This window comes from Artemia franciscana, chromosome 5, assembly GCF_032884065.1.
Source record: "Artemia franciscana chromosome 5, ASM3288406v1, whole genome shotgun sequence".
Taxonomy (NCBI): domain Eukaryota; kingdom Metazoa; phylum Arthropoda; class Branchiopoda; order Anostraca; family Artemiidae; genus Artemia; species Artemia franciscana.
The window spans coordinates 23,539,548-23,557,261 of record NC_088867.1 but is presented as its reverse complement, the minus strand read 5'-3'; the positions used below and the strand labels follow the sequence as shown (position 1 = coordinate 23,557,261).

General features: G+C 35.0%; 1 protein-coding gene across 1 annotated transcript in view; it reads right to left on the bottom strand.

Moving 5' to 3' along the window:
• LOC136027128 (protein unc-79 homolog) overlaps window positions 1–17,714 on the bottom strand; it is a gene marked incomplete in the record, with an annotated part of 218,865 nt that overhangs the window by 29,966 nt on the left and 171,185 nt on the right. Inside the window, 3 exon segments of the mRNA XM_065704088.1 lie at window positions 6,120–6,377; window positions 10,879–10,973; window positions 15,689–15,843. Coding sequence (XP_065560160.1) covers window positions 6,120–6,377; window positions 10,879–10,973; window positions 15,689–15,843 — 508 coding nt within the window.

Genomic DNA, 17,714 nt, shown 5'->3' with positions numbered 1-17,714 from the left:
CACAGTTCTCTTTCTCATATACTTTAAAAACTTAAGGTAATATTATAATTTCTGATCGTTGAAACAAATTTACATTTAAACGTTTATACACGATTATTACCCAAAAAATACTCAACTAAAACACAAATAGAACCTCCACTATTATTATAACATACTCGTCTTTCCGAATGTTTAGATAAAATTTAAAGTACCAGATGCTGTCGACTGTCAAATTATGCTTATTTAGATTAGAAAGATAGTTCTCATTACGGTGTAAGGCAACTAATTGGTATATTTTAATTGGAAAATACGTACAAAACTGGTATGCTAGATGCCGAGTGTTCTTGGCTTGAAGAGCAACTTCAAATATAGCCAACAGCACACAAAGTTAACAGAGTAAACAATTCATATTAGACTTCTGGTGCTGAGGCCTCGTGGAGTGTTGTAGCAGCTATACCCCTTAGATCAAAGTTGCTGAGCAACACATACAATACCACACGGGTAATAAACATGTATGCCCCCTTATCAAGTTTGCAGATGCGTTACGATTATTGTAGGTTATCAAACAGTTCGTGGTAACGAACTGTAGTAAGGAGCGACCCGGCTCAATAGTAACCAAAACTCTAAAAAATGGAATTTTGATACCAATAGCTACATCAAAAGAATCGCATTTTAATGCTGGTTTTAAATATATAAGTTTCATCAAGTTTAGTCTTACCCATCAAAAGTTACGAGCCTGAGAAAATTTGCGTTATTTTAGAAAATAGGGGGAAACGCCCCCTAAAAGTCATAGAATCTTAACGAAAATCACACCATCAGATTCAGCGTATCAGAGAACCCTACTGTAGAAGTTTCGAGCTCCTATCTACAAAAATGTGGAATTTTGCATTTTTTGCCAGAAGGCAGATCACGGATGCGTGTTTATTTGTTTTTTTTTTTTTTGTTTTTTTTCCCCAGGGGTGATCGTATCGACCCAGTTGTCCTAGAATGTTGCAAGAGGGCTCATCCTAACGGAAATGAAAAGTTCTAGTGCCCTTTTTAAGTGACCAAACAAATTGGAGGGCACCTAGGCCCCCTCCCACGCTAATTATTTTCCCAAAGTCAACGGATCAAAATTCTGAGATAGCCATTTTATTCAGCGTAGTCGAAAAACCTTATAACTATGTCTTTGGGGACGACTTACTCCCCCACAGTCCCCGTGGGAGGGGCAACAAGTTACAAACTTTGACCTGTGCTTACATATAGTAATGGTTATTGGGAAGTATACAGGCGTTTTCAGGAGGATTTTTTTGGTTTGGGGGAGGGGTTGAGAAGAGGGGGATATGCTGGGGGAACTTTCCTTCGAGAATTTGTAATGGGAGAAGAAAATTTCCATGAAGGGAGAGCAGGATTTACTAGCATTATTTAAAAAAAAATAATTAAAAATAAAAGTGAAAAAGCTTTTTCAGCTGGAAGTAAGGAACAGCAATAAAACTTAAAACAAACAGAAATTATTACCCATATGAGGGGCTCACCTCCTTCTAATACCTCGCTCTTTACGCTAAAGTATTTTCAGTAATTTCAACTACTTATTCTATGGCTTTTGTGATTCAGGGGGTCATTCTTAATGAATTGGGATAAAATGTAAGCTTTAGTGTAAAGAGCGAGGTACTGACGATGGGGCGAATCCCCTCATATATGTAATAAAAACATGAGAATACAAAAGTTCTTTACGTAAGCTAATTTATAAGTTACGTAAATCTTTTACCAATAAAAAGATTCGTAAAAAATTAAAAATTCTAGTTGCCTTTTTAATTAACCAAAAAATCGGGGGGCAACTAGGCTTCGTCCCCCGCTCTTTTTTTCTCAAAATCATTCGATCAAAATTATGAGAAAGCCATTGAGCCAAAAAAAAAAATATACAAATTTCGTTTTGATTATTCCTCTGCGGAGAGCCAAAATCAAAACATTCATTGATTCAAAAACGTTCAGAAATTAAATAAAAAAAACAAGTTTTTTTAACTGAAAGTAAGGAGCGACATTAAAACTTAAAACGAACAGAAATTACTTCGTATATGAAAGAGGCTGCTTCCTCATCAACGCCCCGCTCTTTACGCTAAAGTTTTTTTTACTGTTTTAGAAAGAAGAATTGAGAGAAAGAGTCAAACTTTAGCGTAAAGAGCGGGGCGTTGATGAGGAAGCAGCCTCTTTCATATACGAAGTAATTTCTGTTCGTTTTAAGTTTTAATGTCGCTCCTTACTTTCAGTTAAAAAAACTTGTTTTTTTTATTTAATTATTTGTAAGGTCAACAAGTAATTAGATAACTTCTGAAACAAGTTCTGTGAATTCGATAATAATCGCCAAACACTGTATAAATACTGTTTTTATTTTTACCTATATTAAGCACTAGTCACTACGGTTAATTAAATTAAAAAAAAAACAAAACAAGTTTTTTCAACTGAAAGTAAGGAGCGACATTAAAACTTAAAACGGAACAGAAATTACTCCGTATATGAAAGGGACTATTCCTCCTAAGCACCCCTCTCTTTACGCTAAAGTTTGACCCTTTCTCACAACCCTACTTTTTGAAACAATAAAAAAACTTTAGCGTAAAGAGCGGGGCGCTTAGGAGGGAATTGCCCCTTTCATATACGGAGTAATTTCTATTCGTTTTAAGTTTTAATTCCGCTACTTACTTTCAGTTGAAAAAACTTTTTTTTTTAATTTCTGAACGTTTTTGAATTAATACTTGTTTTGATTTTGGCTCTCCGCAGATAAATGTTTAAAACGAAATTTACATATTAATTTTTTGGGGGCTAAATGGCTTTCTCATAGTTCTGATTGGACGATTTAAAAAAAGAGTGGGGTAGGAGGCCTATTTGCCCTCCAATTCTTAAGTTGCTTAAAAAGGCAACTAGAACTTTTTTTTACGAACGTTTTTATTAGTAATAAATATACGTAACTTACGAATTAGCTTACATAACAAGCTTCTATATTCGTATAATTTTATTATGTATATGAGAGGGTTCGCCCCCTCATCAATACCTCGCTCTTTACACTAAAGCTTAAATTTTATCCCAATTCATTAAGAATGACCCCCTGAATCACAAAGGTCGTACAATAAATAGCTGAAATTACAAAAATACTTTAGCGTACAGAGTAAGATATTTAGGAGGAGATGAACTTCCTCATATGCCTAATAATTTCTGTTCGTTTTAAGTTTTATTGCTGCTCCTTACATCCAATTGAAAAAAGTTTTTCATATTCATTTTTTCATTTTAAGAATCCTAGGAAATCCTGCACCCCCTTCATGGAATTTCTCTTCCCCCATGGTAAATTCTCCATGGAAAGATCATCCCACGTAACTCCCTCCCCTCGACCCCCTCGCCCAACCAGAAAAAATCCCCCTGAAAACGTCTATACACTTCGAAACATCCATTTCTATATGTAAACAATGGTCAAAGTACGCAACTTGCAGCCCCTCCCCCAGGGACTTTGGGGGAGTAAGTCATCCCCAAAGATATAGTTATTAGGTCTGAACAAAATGGCTATCTCAAAATTTTAAGCCGGTGACTTTGGAGAAAAATGAGCGTGGGAGGGGGCTTAGGTGACCTCCAATTTTTTGGTCACTTAAATTAGGCACTAAAACTTTTAATTTCCGGTAAAATGAGCCCTTTCGCGACATTCTAGGACCACTGGTTCGGTATGATCACCCCTGGGAAAAAAACAACAAAAAAACAACAACAAATAAACACGCACCCGTGAACGGCCTTCTGGCCAAAAATACAAAATTCCACATTTTTGTAGATAGACGCTCAAAACTGCTACAGTAGGGTTCTCTGATAAGCTGAATGTGATGGTGTGATTTTCGATAAGATATTGTGACGGTTGATTTTCCCTCTATTTTCCAAAATAAAGCAAATTTTCTTAGGCTCGTAACTTTTGATGGGTAGGACTAAATTTGATGAAAATTATATATTTAAAATCAAGATAAAAATCCAATTCTTTTGATGTGTCTATTAGTATCAGAATACGGTTTTTTAGAGTTTTGGTTACTTTTGAGCCGGGTCGCTCCTTACTACAGTTCGCTATCACAAACTATTTGATGAACGTCCGCGAAAAGGTTCATTGTGTAAACTTTAATGTTTTAGTGTAAAGTTGATTTTTGGATCTTCTTGTTTTCTTTTAATGGTTTAAGCCTCTAAAATATAATAAACAGAATTTCCCATAGAAATTCTATTTAATAGATTTCTTAAATAGATTTCTGATCAGAAATAAGAATTTCTGAATCGAAATCAGTATTTCTCGGAGCATTTCCTAAAAATCTATGATAGATACGTAAATTTTGATTGCTGAAGAAGTAATATTAAGGTCTATCAGTATTCAAATTTATTAGATTTCTAAAACATTACGCTTCAAAGCTAAGGCATTTCACTTTGACCAAATTTGGGCTATTCAATAATTTCTAAGCTCATAATACAAAAAGTAAAAAAAAAAAAAAATAGTAAAAACCAATGTAAGTTCCAGATCTTAGGAGATCAAGATTTGTCTTTCAGTGTTGGAAAAAAAGTTCTATCTTTTCTAGAGAATATTGACCTCTGGGATATCAAGGAAATGGAAAGGCAATGAAAACTTCACAATGTGCAGTTCATTTTCAAACATGGAAGAATTCATGTCTTCTTACTTACATTTCACGGCATTAAAATTCTAAAATGCAAAAAAACATCAGAATCTAAATTTTAGAAGAAACAAAAATGGAACTTCCCATCAATCAAAGCAAGATTTAAGTGAAATCAAGATTTACTGAATTATTTCTAAAAACATACGAACGATACAGAAATTTTACTTAGGTTTTCGAAGAGATATTATGAAGTTCCATAAGCATTCAATTGCGGTTTGATTTCTAAAAGTTTAGCTTTGACGCTTGGACACTTCACTCACAAAAAGAATGGGAAATTCGCAAAATCCAAACTTCCGACAGAAAGTTACAAAAGGAATTATATTCTAGAAAAACCAACGACAGCTCCGGTTTTTATATCTGTCTCTTCGCATTAGAGAAAAAAAATATCTACTTTGTCTAGAAAAAAAAGTAACCTCTAGGATGTCAAAAAATCTGATCATGTCAAATGTGGAAACTATTTCTAAGTGAACGAAGCAATTTCAAATATAACAAGAGATACAATGCGGAGTACAAGGGATAAAAAATATGTGGAACATTATTCTTCGGTTCTCAGAGGGAAAATTTAATGTTCTGCAGGGGCAAAACATAAAATTATTTTGAAAAAATTTACTTTGACAGCTTGTATACTTTGTTTAGACAGTATTTGCAACACGAGATTTTTTTCTGGCAAACACCCTGGAAATTTTAAAAACTTCAGTTGAAGTTTCCGGCTCTGTTTCACGGTTTTCGTACCCAGGAGAAATCTCGATTTTGCATCTTTTACCACTTTGAAGCTACTAACCACTGATCACGGAAAAAAAACAGCTACAAAAGCAGCATTGTTGCACCGCAACACAATTATCTACTCGAAGAATAGCGAAAGAACAAGAAAAAGGAGAATTAAAAGCTACTTAAAGCTCACACAATTTAAGACAATGTCATCAAAGCAGACCGCAAAAAAAAATTATTTACCAGCAACGAATTAGAGTAGTACAACTTTACTGCAAGGTAATAGAAGGACCTGACAGGATAAACAAAGATATTGTGCATAGAAGGTAAAACATAAATATTAAACAGTGGTGGAAATTCCTATACTCTCCATTAGAGATTTTTGGGCCACATCAGTCGCACATATTTCTTCGTGACTCCACCATCGCTAAAATCTGAATGAATGCCAAGAACACCAAGTAGCAAATGAAGATATTGCTTTGACACTTTGTTAACTTACCAAAGCGCGCGCTGGGATGTGTCCCATTTCTGAACCAAACTTTCGCTATATTTAATATTCATGCTGTGATAAAAGGCCTTTTAAATCCATCTAGGTATGTAGTTTTATTATGAGCCAGCTCTAAAGTCACCAGGGGGTCAGTGGGGGGGGGGGGGAATAATCCAATGGGGGAGTAAATATTAATTTTTCTCAGAGACATGATAAGAAACATCAAACCCACATCTTGCATAAATATTTAGCATACACGTCGAATAAAATCTATAAAATCTCACCTTGTTCACTCCAGTGCCAGGGCACTTCATCACCGAGTTGAGAATCCTGAAGATAAAAGGTCCATCTTTTTCAGTAAAATTGCCAATATCAGAGGCCATCTTGGAAAAGAATGCTTCAAGTAGGGTAAGTACTGTTGACCAATGCATCGTAAGTGCACCACTAGGGACATCTAATGGAAGACATTCCAAGTAGCAAGACATGTTGGGAAACATTATTCGTAGTTTTTCAAGTGATAGGTGTTTGGGCGTGGTCAATTGCTTCAATGAGATCATTATTAGACACAACATACATTATAGATAGATTGTAGTCACATATTTTAATGGATAGATTTATTGATAGGTAGCAATTGAAGCTTAAAAGGAGTTTTCGATTCTTGAATATGCAGCTTTGTATATTTCGGCAGATTTCCCAGCGCTTTTGCAATCATAGAATGATGTCCTCTGACGAGTGTTCACCGTTTTCTATTCTATAAAGTAAGCATTATTGCACAGGTCAAGTATAATATACAACAAGCTTACTATAAAGTAAGTAAGTAAGTAAGACAGTACTAGACCCTTAAGGTCCAAACCGGCGATGCTAATCTCTGTTTCATGGCCCTTCAGCCAGGTTTTATAGTTTAGAGTAGGGAAAATAAATACTAATTTCTATGTCATTTTAATTCAAGAATGAATATAAATACAAAGATAAAACCCAACAAAAATACAATTTGGGTACAAGAAATACACACTGCTATCTATATTCTGCCAATGCAATACCAACTACCTGCTATTCACTTTGTCCCTGCTATTTCTCTCTCTTTCAAAATTTTTGTTGTCAGTTTCTATTTCTCTTGATATTTTCTTATCTTTTCTGTGATGTTTATTGTTTTTTTAATTGAAATACTGATTTTATTGTGTGGGTCCTTTTTCGGTTAAAATTCTCAACGGCCCCAATTGCCCTCCCTAGATTTGGGAACATACTTTTTTGAGGGAGTTTGCTTTGAAAAGTCAATTTTTTGGTATTTTCATGGAAAATTGAAAATCACCTCCCATCCTTAATTTTCAAAAATCTATTTTTGCCCCCCCCCCCCCCCTATTGTCCGTGAATTGACACCACTGTAACTTCTTTGTGTTTTTAAGATAATTTAATAAAGAAAGCGAGTTTGACTGAATTGGAAATTTTAGATCCCTAGTCAGAGAGAGCCAGAATCTTAAACTGTCCTCAGAAAATAGACTTTTTTCAAGACTAACTTTAGCCACAGATCACGAGGAAGGTATATTCTTGCGGCAAAGAAAGGCAATTAATTGCCTTTTACCTTTTAACTTGCTCACAGAGTTGTTTGCATTCTGGTTTTTTACCAACGAATAAAAAAAGTGTGATTTATTACTTTTAGATAAATTGATATATTAATATAAATTGATTAGATAATTGATATATTACTTTTAAATACAAAGCGTTTCTAATATAAAATATTTTATTTATACATCCAATAATATAACTAAGTAATGTAAACCATTATCTATTTAGTAATTATATTAGTAGTATCTAATAGCTATCAAACTAGCATCTAACTATATTACTAGTATACTACCTGAATATTACTCAGTAATTATATTGCTGTAATATAAATCGTATAAATATAGCTATATAGCATATAAATATAAGATCTAAAATAAAATCAGATAAACTGAGATATATTTGTCCATTGTTTCATTAACCTGTTGTCAGTACAAAGATAAGGTAGAAAATGAGAAATTGGACTTTACAGTCCCTACCAATGGTGCTGATCTCCTCTTAATGGACTTTCAGCCAGGAGGTGTACTGGGGGTGGTTCAGTGATCCCGTGCTTTCGCCCATCCTTCCTGTTTACCTTTGCCAGATTTTTCCAGGCATCCATTTAAAGCTAGGTCAACTCTAGCCGAGATTACTGAGTCACGCCACAGAACCCTACTCAAAACCAAATAACCAGTGACACCAGGACTCGAACCCCTATCTTCATGGACAAAGGATTGAAATTCTAGTGCGCTAACCACTCGGCTAGGATGGTTCTTTATTTGGCTAGGCTTTATTCGGCTAGAATGGTCAATGAAGGTTATTAAAGACGATTATAACTGATGTTCCTCACTGACTGCAAATGAAAATCATTGTCTTTCAAAGCGAATAGTTTTCATGGGCTGTTAGTAACGATAGATTCCAATCAATTCCAATAAGCTTAATTGAACGCGTGGTTACACCCCTTCAGCAGCCTATCAGAAATAAAGATTTGACTGACAACTTAAGAGGAATAGAAAACTAAGACGCTCAACTACAATGATGTCTTGCCGTCACCCTCTTTCAGCCCTAAGGATTAGTTTAAACGCAAGCAGTCGTGGGGATTCAGGCCCAAAATTACAAGTATTTTTGTCCAAGTTCATTTTCTATTAAACTTGCAGTATACTTTTTTGTACTTATATTTATAAGAACTGTGTATACTACCAAGCTCTTAAACATACTTCTAAGTATTACCCGTCCTCGTTTTTTTTTTTTTTTTTTTTTCATCCTTTACATTTGCAAACCTTATGATTTCGTCGTTTCTCCCGGAAAAAATATTCATCTGTCTATCAGTTATAGCATTTGGAAACTTATTGAAACACAACTATTTGATATCTTTGTTGCTACCCTTTTGGACCCTTATTTTTAGCCACAAAAAGAAACATAAATTCATTTTAATTATTTTAATAGGAATTTCTTCCAATTATAAGGGTTTTAAAAACAAACTGCTTGGTTTACCGTTGAATTTATAAATAAATTAGCCCGGTTTTACTAGAAAAAGAATGGAAAAAAAACTTATGCACAACAATCGGTGGTTAAATACAAATCATAATGTGTTAGGTTTAAATCCAATATTTCAATTATAGAACCACTCATACAATCATTCACAATTAAATCATAATTTAACGCAATGCAAGCGTCAACCCAAAATATCCTGTTCTGCAATTATAGGAGTTCCGGACATCATAACACTATCGCACATTTTCTACCTAATTTTAGGCCTCCTCCCCTGTCACCCCAAAAAAGTGTAATTGCCTTGTTTTCAGGGAGGTAGAATGAAAGTCCCTGTTTGTTGTGTAAGGAATTTTTCGAAAAGGATTAGAAAAACCACATTATTTCTCCCTCTAGTTCAAAAGAGAACAGTAAATCCTGTTATGTAATATTGAAAAAAAAACCTGAAATTTCCTTAGTGCTAAATTTCAAGAAAGGAGCTTTCTTCTACCAGCAAGATCCCTTGATTCTGGGATTGAGTTTCAGATTGAGTTCAATGTCTACAATTAGTGATTTGAAGAGCCACCTTGGCTGCTTGATCGCTTAGGACCATTCTTTGAACGTTCTTGCAGTCACTATTAGCTTATCGGTGGATAATGACGATCAAGCAATTGAGCAAAACGGCTTGAAAATCAATATTAGATATCAGGGTAAAATTCACTTTATCAACATATATTAGTAGGCGGATAAATCACATAAAAGCTTGAAAGGGCTTTGTAATTCCCATTAATATTCACATTTAGCATACTTTAGTTGATTTAAACTCAATATGATGGGCTTTTGCCCCATTCAAAAAATGAAAACTGTGTTTTGCGACTTTGAATAAGACAAATAATATGAAGAATTTGATTTGACCTTCAAATTTTAGTTCTTGTTTGGCAGCATTAATCACATTACATTGTTATATTCGTCTAATAGTTCTCATTTCATTTCATAATGTCAAAAGTTTTCATTTCGTCAAAAAGATGGCTTGATGGCTATACTTTCTAACGATAAAGCATGTAGCCTACTGCTATTTCTGTTTGTTATTTAAATGGGAGAGGTATCTTGCGTTGTCTTTTCCTTTTATGTAGACTACTGCTATTTCTGTTTATTATTCAAATGGGAGATGTATCATGCGTTGTCTTTTTGTCCCTGAACAGTCATTTATTCTAAAAAGAATGCTGATATACTGTCAATATGTCAAATTAAGGGTCCATTTGACTCAAAAAAAAGAAAAAAAATGTCCAAACCAATATTATGATGAATGGCTAAGTATTTGTGGGTAAGAGCTTTAATTATTATGGGTATAAACAGTAAATTTTTTTGAAGATATAAGAGTTTTTTACCAAGATGGTGGGATACCTGACACCATAAAAACAATTATAGGTAAATACCAAAGGTACATGCAGGGAATTTTCGGGTTATATATACAAAATATCAATATTTTAACCATTTTTAATTAGAAATCTTTAGTATTGGATATAATCTCCTATTTATGCGTTTTTCTAACTTCAGATTCCCCTGAAATCGTCATCCTACCCCTCGAATATATAGCTGAGAGCGTTCTTCGTTGAGACATCAAAGATTTACACGTTTTAGCATAGTTTCTCAAAAAGTTTTAGAAAAAATAAATAATTTTGACACTGCACTGTCATGTTAAAAAAAAGCAAAATATAGATGTTTGGCAGACTATAGCTGTAACAGGTTATACAGTCAATAAAAAGGATCTCCTTGAAAGGAAATTCAATGTTTTTATTTCGTCATTAAGGAATATTTTGCGTGGCTCCCACGAGACCCACAAGAACAAAGTATTCCAGAAGAATTCAAAAAGGGAGTTTATTTCACTTTCTTGGTATTGTCTACTTAGAAGCAATTTGTTTCTGCTCTTTTTCGTCTTACGTCCTAAACTAGCGTTATGATAGTACGTCAATACGATATTTAAACACAATTGTAGCCCTGCTAACAAGCGTGAATGGAGAGCGATCTTTTGCTTACCTCTAGTACGTAGATGAGGGGAGCAAATGGCGACAGGTCAGGAAAGTCCGCCAATATAAATGCCATTGTAGAAAAAAATTGTTGCCTAAGCTTAGCTGAAACAAAAATTGAAGATGGTTTATTTAAGTGCGTTAAAACAGCAACGTTATTCAAATAGTAAAAAAAAGGCCAAAAAAAGTAAAAACATAAAAGTTAAAAAAAGTATAAAAAAAAAAAATCAACAAACAGCTATTTAAATTTGCGGTTGGTTGAAAAATCCAATGCCAGGAAATACCCCAAAATCACACTTAAAACCCCGGGTTTTAGTCCAAAAATAAAAGATAAATACTTTGTTTTGACCGGGATTTAACGACTTTTTATTGTTTATTCAGACCTGCTGAGGACGAATATCAGCTTTAGATTTGCTTTAGACTTATCCGGAGCCAAATTTTATGCAGAAAAATCTCCAAAATTAACTTTTCTTAAAGTTAGTATCTTTTGATATCTTACAGTCAAAATACCTTACATTCACCTTACATGATACCTTCATTGGCAGCCCAATTTGAGCTAAAATTCCACCAGCATATGTTCTTTTGGAAAACAAAATAGGAGAATAGTTTCCTACTAAGCTGGACATGTTAGACAAGAAAATCAAGTGCAAGCAGTTGTGGGATCTAGTTTCAAACAAACAATCTGCCTTTAGCTCTTCGCAAAAAAAAATAGCGGTATGATCTAACAATCGTGCCGGTTATCTGGAGTCCAAAAATCCTATTTCAAAAGAAAGCTTTATATCGAATCTGACTAGCGAGAGAAACTGAAAGACAACTCCATAGAAACGGCATCGAAAAGTTGAGAAAGTTGGTGGAAGTCTTCCAGGACTGCCAAAGGATATAGGTATTGACAGTTTGCTGACGAAAAGCCAGTTTGCTAACTGAAACAAAACTCTATAGAAGTGGTATCGAACAGCTGCAAAGTTCGTGGAAGTCTCCCAGGACTGCCAAAGGATACATATATTAACAGTTTGCTGACGAAAAACCCGTGCCGCAGGGAATGGAGTGTTTCGCACTTTTTAGTTTTAAATCGGCCGAGCAGTCGCAGCTTTAAGCAGTTCATTTTTGATACTGTGTATCAGTTGAGCGCTGAAGCAAATTAGTTGAAAAGTGGTTTTCGGAAGCGTGAGATCCATCGGCTTACTGAAACCATGCAGTCTTGATGCAGTGTCACACCCAAAGAAGACACGCAAGAACAGAATGTCTGCTGTAGCGTCAAAAAGGCTCTCCTTCAATTTTCGAATACTCTAAAGATTCATATTAGGATTCCTTTCAACTTTCTATAAAAGGTGGTCGGTATTTTCTTTTGAGTTACTAAACAGTAAACTAACAAATCTTTATCATAACCGACAACCAAAAATTTCGTCGCAGTCACAATAGAAACAGCCACCTTCACAGCACGAAGGTCCACACTGGCGGTGGCATGATTAATTTTAATTCCTTTCTCTTCTAGCCGTATCACAAGTAGCAAAATGAACCTCTCTGGTAGTAAAATAGAATCAATTAGCAAAATAGAAGGTGTCTAGTGGATTTCACGCCTAAAAATCCTTTTTGTTCTATTTTGAAGAGCAGATTATTTGGTTGAAGATCTATAGCTATATCAGTAAAAGAATAAAATCTATATTTTTGTAATGTGGTCTCAAGTAAGCCATATAGTTGTTATAGATAGTCCCCCTAGGATATCTCTACCTGCCCTGGTATCTCGTGTAGCAACCACTCTCCATCAATAGCGTAGAGACAAAAAGGACTGGGGGACACTGGGTCGAAAGTAGACCATCCTCATGAGATGCCTTATCAAAACTTCTTATAGTTTCAAAAGTCAATAAAACATATATTTTCTAAAGAGTAATATCTTCTAATACGTAAACAAAACACGTATGTTTTTAATAGCATTACTTAAAACACCAAAAGAAAATATGTTTGAGAACTCGATTTTGGGCTGCCAAAGAAGTTTTGACTATGCAAGATTCAGATCGAAGGGTCTTTCGTGATTCATTTCTGCGTAATTCCGCAGGTAAAACAAAATAAAAAGTAACATCCCAAAGCCTCTTTGAAGAAAGATAAAATTTAGGGTTTTATCCGTGAAATTCGGTTTTTATTTGAGTTTTGGGGGGGAAAGTAGTTTTACAGCTAATATTCGTTCTCAGCACGTCCAAATATATAGTACAAGACCCTTAAAAGCCCATTCATATCCAAAGCATTTATTTTTAATTTTTGAACTAAAATTCAGGGCTTTAAGCAGGATTCTTAGGCATTTCCCGGTTCCGCTTTTTGTAGAACTTTAGCATGTTATTCCCATTTTTACATTTTGATATAAAAATCATTCGCGTTGCAATTTGTTCCATGTTTGGCTGGGTTTTTTTTCACATAGTTTCAAAAAATATGCTGTTTTGTTCAGAAACCTATCAAAAAGTATTTTTTGATTTTTTTGAAACATTTTATGCATAGAAGATGAAACAGAAGGAAAAAGAGACAGTCAGAACGGAAAATAATCCTCTACTGATTCCCATTAGGTTTATGTAGTTTCCAAATTTTAACGATTGCCTCCACTAACAAATAGGATGTATAGATAGTCAAAACTGCTAAGTCAAAGCAACCACTCAAAACTGGTGAAGAAGAAAACATGAAAAATCGATACAATAAATACAAAGGCCTTAAAGCCGCCACAACTAAGGTTGTGGCGCCACAACTAAGGTTATTGTTCTACTCTGATATGGTTTCAATGGGGTCCAACGCATTCACCACCGGCAAATCACCCCTCGAGCAAAATCCCCCCCCCGACAAGATTCCTCCATTCAAAATTTCCCCCCCCCAACAATAGAAAATTCACCTTATATGTGAAACTACAACAACTCACTGCAGCATTGAGCCGCCTGACGCCAACACAGCTACACACGATCCTCCTCCATCAAATTAAGAAATAAACAGAAAGGGACAAATAAAAAGAAAGAAGAAAAGATGGAATTTCGAATATGTGACCTATATTTCAGAATATGTGTAGAATACATGGTGTAAAATCACATAGTTCGTTATAACAAACTGTAAGTAAGGAACAACTTGGGCCAATAGTAACCAAAACTATAAAAAAGGGAATTTTGATAATATATGATACATCAAAAGAATAAGTTTTTCATGCTGATTCCAATTATATAAAGTTTAATGTTACATATAAAACGCTCAGAGACTGAGAAAAATTACTTGATTTTGAAAAATGGGGAAAACATCTTCAAAAAGGCAAGTAATCTCAGTGAAAATCACATCATTAGATTCAGTCTATTAGAGAAGATCTTGCTGCGGAGGTTTTACACACTCCTCTAGGAGAGTGCTTACGCATTCCTGGGTAAGGAAACCTTACTCCTATGAACAACAATGTAGAACTTGGATTTTTTTCTTCAGAGAAAAGATCACGAATATGAGGTTTTTTTTCCAGGGTGATCGCATCAAACCGATGTTCCTAGAAGATCGGGAGAGAGCTTATTCAAACTGAAATCAACAGTTCTAGAACCCTTTCAAAGTGATCAAAAAGATTATGCTACAGGGAACTGGTATTTTCTGCCATTTTATGGCACCAAGCTATAATTTTACCTCATGGAGGAACATTTTGAGATAGCCAATCAAATAATAATAATAATAATAAAAAAAAGATTTTTAAGGTACTTCAGTCGGGAAAACCTTGGGAGGTACGCTTAGTGGGCGCGTTCTCGATAGCAAAGGTTGAACTGCAATCATATAATATATCTGTCAGCAGGAGCGTCTTAAATGAGGGAGAGGACGCCCCCCCCAATGTTTTCAGCTAGTCGGATAGCAAATTTAAGGCAGTACAATAGGGGCAAGTATTAAAAAAAAAAAAAATCACAGGCTTAAGAAAACGAACAATAGAACGATCACAAATCACATTTAATCACATCAATCTAATGATGTGGTATAGAGAGTGACCTTGTCACCCTATCTGAAACAAAACTGGTTGTTAAATGACATAACTAAATCCACATTCAAACCCTCTTAAGAATCATCACGGCTTCGATTGTTAAAAAAACGCATAAAAAGGACTTAAATCTTATTGATTTATTAATTGATTAATAATGTAGCTATCAAAACCGAGACTATCAGAAAGTTGAAGTAGCTCTATATAATACACGGAAGACTAAATATACGATCAACAAGTGTTCGAATCGCATAGTTCTTTCACATCCAAAAAGGATTTGAATTTTAATCATAAACTAAAAAACATGGTAGCTCAGACCAGTCGACCAACTTTTCTTACCCCTGTATATAATAGTCTACGGGCAGTTTTAGGTACCCGTCTGACTGCTCAAATGTCAAAAACAATTTCTATGAAAAATGTGGTTCTATCCCACTATCCCACATGATAATAATGAAAGAAAGGTTGAGATGGATAAGCCATGTTTTTCGGATGAAGGATGCCAGATTGCCAAATATTGTTCTTTCTGGCCAAACGAAAAGCACGTTGTCCCTGAATGAGGTCAGAAGAGTATGAATAAGGATCTAATGGAAATTGGAACTTCTTGGTAGGGGTTAAAGATTTTCAAATTTGGGTGGAGGAGGAGCATACATTAGACTTAGGTAACTTGGAGCTGCAGTAAGTTATTCGTACTAGTAGTATAGAAAGATAAAAAGTCATTTTTCCTTCGGAAAGAACTAACAACCCCATGAGATCTTTACACCTTTTAAGACAATACCGTATATATCTTCCAAAGCTCATAAAAAGTTCCATTTTTTCACAAAAAAAGGGGCAAATTTAGCCTACATTTTGCTCTTACCTTGGATGCTAGTTTGAAACAGAAGAGGAAATATTCCCATTGGACTTAACTGGTGCAAAACACATCGAATAAACTGGCGGGCTGTACTCCCAGAACTGCCAGGAATATGCAGATTTTGGTCACTCTGCCACGAGTAAAGGTTGGTTGAACTTAAGCTACAAAAGATTCAAAAATTTCAATGTGGTATAAAAACAAAAAACAAAGAGAAAATGTCAAATAAGAGCATATTGCAAAAACAAAATATTACGTAGAAGTCTAAGGAAAAAAGCGTAGCTAACAAGAGTATTTCTTTTCAATTCCAGAAACAAAGACAAATCTAGACCCTTAACAACCGTTGTTCTAATTTACATTTTGACGACCCTGGACCAGGCATACATTCGATAAATTTTAGGGAACTGCTCTAAGCTAGTATAGTGGTATGAAGCTGGCCGGGCTTCTGACTGCAGGTAAAAAGTAAAAGGAGTTAAGGTATAATTGGTCAGCAATTAGCAAGAAATTTTTTTTAAAATAATATCTATTATTCTTATATTGACTGGCAATTTTCAGAGAGCTTGTTCGTTTTCTTAAAGTCAATGAAAGAGCATCGCATGCAACGTGGCCTCAGGAGCACTTCTAGCATAGAGATTGTGCGTTCTTTAGATGTAATGCCCCTTATATAGGAATAAAGTCCAAGAAAACTTGTTTACACTACGTAAAAAAAATGCATATAATAGTAAGAAGAGCAAGTTTCAGTCAGATGGAAGTTCAGTATACACCACCCATGTGTATATTAGAACACATTCCGAGGAAGTATTTATGACCAACCTTTCGTTAGGCCGTTTAGACGTTATGTCTGGGATCCATTTCTGATTTAGCAACAAAATTAAGTCAGTCCAAAAGAACTCGCTACGGATAATTTAGAAAGAGAGTAAAATCTCAAAATCTTCCTCCTTGAAGCTGCATAGCTTACAGCCTTAAAAGGAAGAATAACATTTACATGGGCTTTGTAAGTCTGTCGTTTCTAATGAAACGACACTGAGGATGTTTCCCTCATCTTCACATCCAACTAGACCCCAGCTCCCCTGTTCAGCATCCTCAGCAACAACACCTTATTCACCTGCTCTTACTGGTAGTGAGAGGTTCCGAAAGAGTTTCATGTCTTTTGTCATAGAACATCTTAATACTTCTTGATATTTTCCTTGGACCAAATAGGGCTCTTTCATCTCCTATTCGGTCATTTGTGTATTGATAGTAATCTAGCAATAAAGTATTATCCTACCTAGCTCCAGATATTAAACAAAACTCTTCACAGGTTTTTCTGAGGCCTCAGTGAGCCCAAGACGGTAATCATACTCGCGCACAAAAGATATATGAAATAATCCCCATTAAATGCTCAACCAGAAAACAACACTGTTGGGTAGACTATGGGCCAACTATTAGTAACAATGCAATACTAGTAATAATGCTGGAACGTAACATTTCGACCGATATTTCATCAGTAAGCGGAACTGAAAAGTTGCTGTTGAAAAGCTTCAAACCATGCATATAGTTCAATCGATGCCTATTCTGTTTCTTTAGAACTCACGCCTCCCCTTTCCATAAAATATATTATGACGACAATTAATTCAAAACAAAACTTTCTGTGGGTTTTGTGTTTATTTATTTTTGACTGTTAGAGCATTATTTGATTTAAGTAATTGTGTTGCGAAAGCAACACTTTGGTTTTGCTCTGTTTTGTTTTAGTATACTGCCGATTTCAGTTTATTGCAAAAAGAGGTAAGGTTTAAACATCCTCTACGGTTTTTACAGAAAATCTGGCCCTTCGGCCAGATTGATAAATATGATACTATATTTTGGAGTTGAATATAATCCTTGCCTCGGGTCAAAAAGGATGTTCGTTGCTTGTCTTTGAGCTAGAGCCAACAATATGTGAGAACAAGCGGAGTTTTACAGTCTGTGTAAAAGGGAACTATCAGAAGTTATTCCAGCACATTTTCGTTCCTTTAACCTGTGCTTCTGCTTTCGAGTAGCAAGCTCTGTTCAAGCA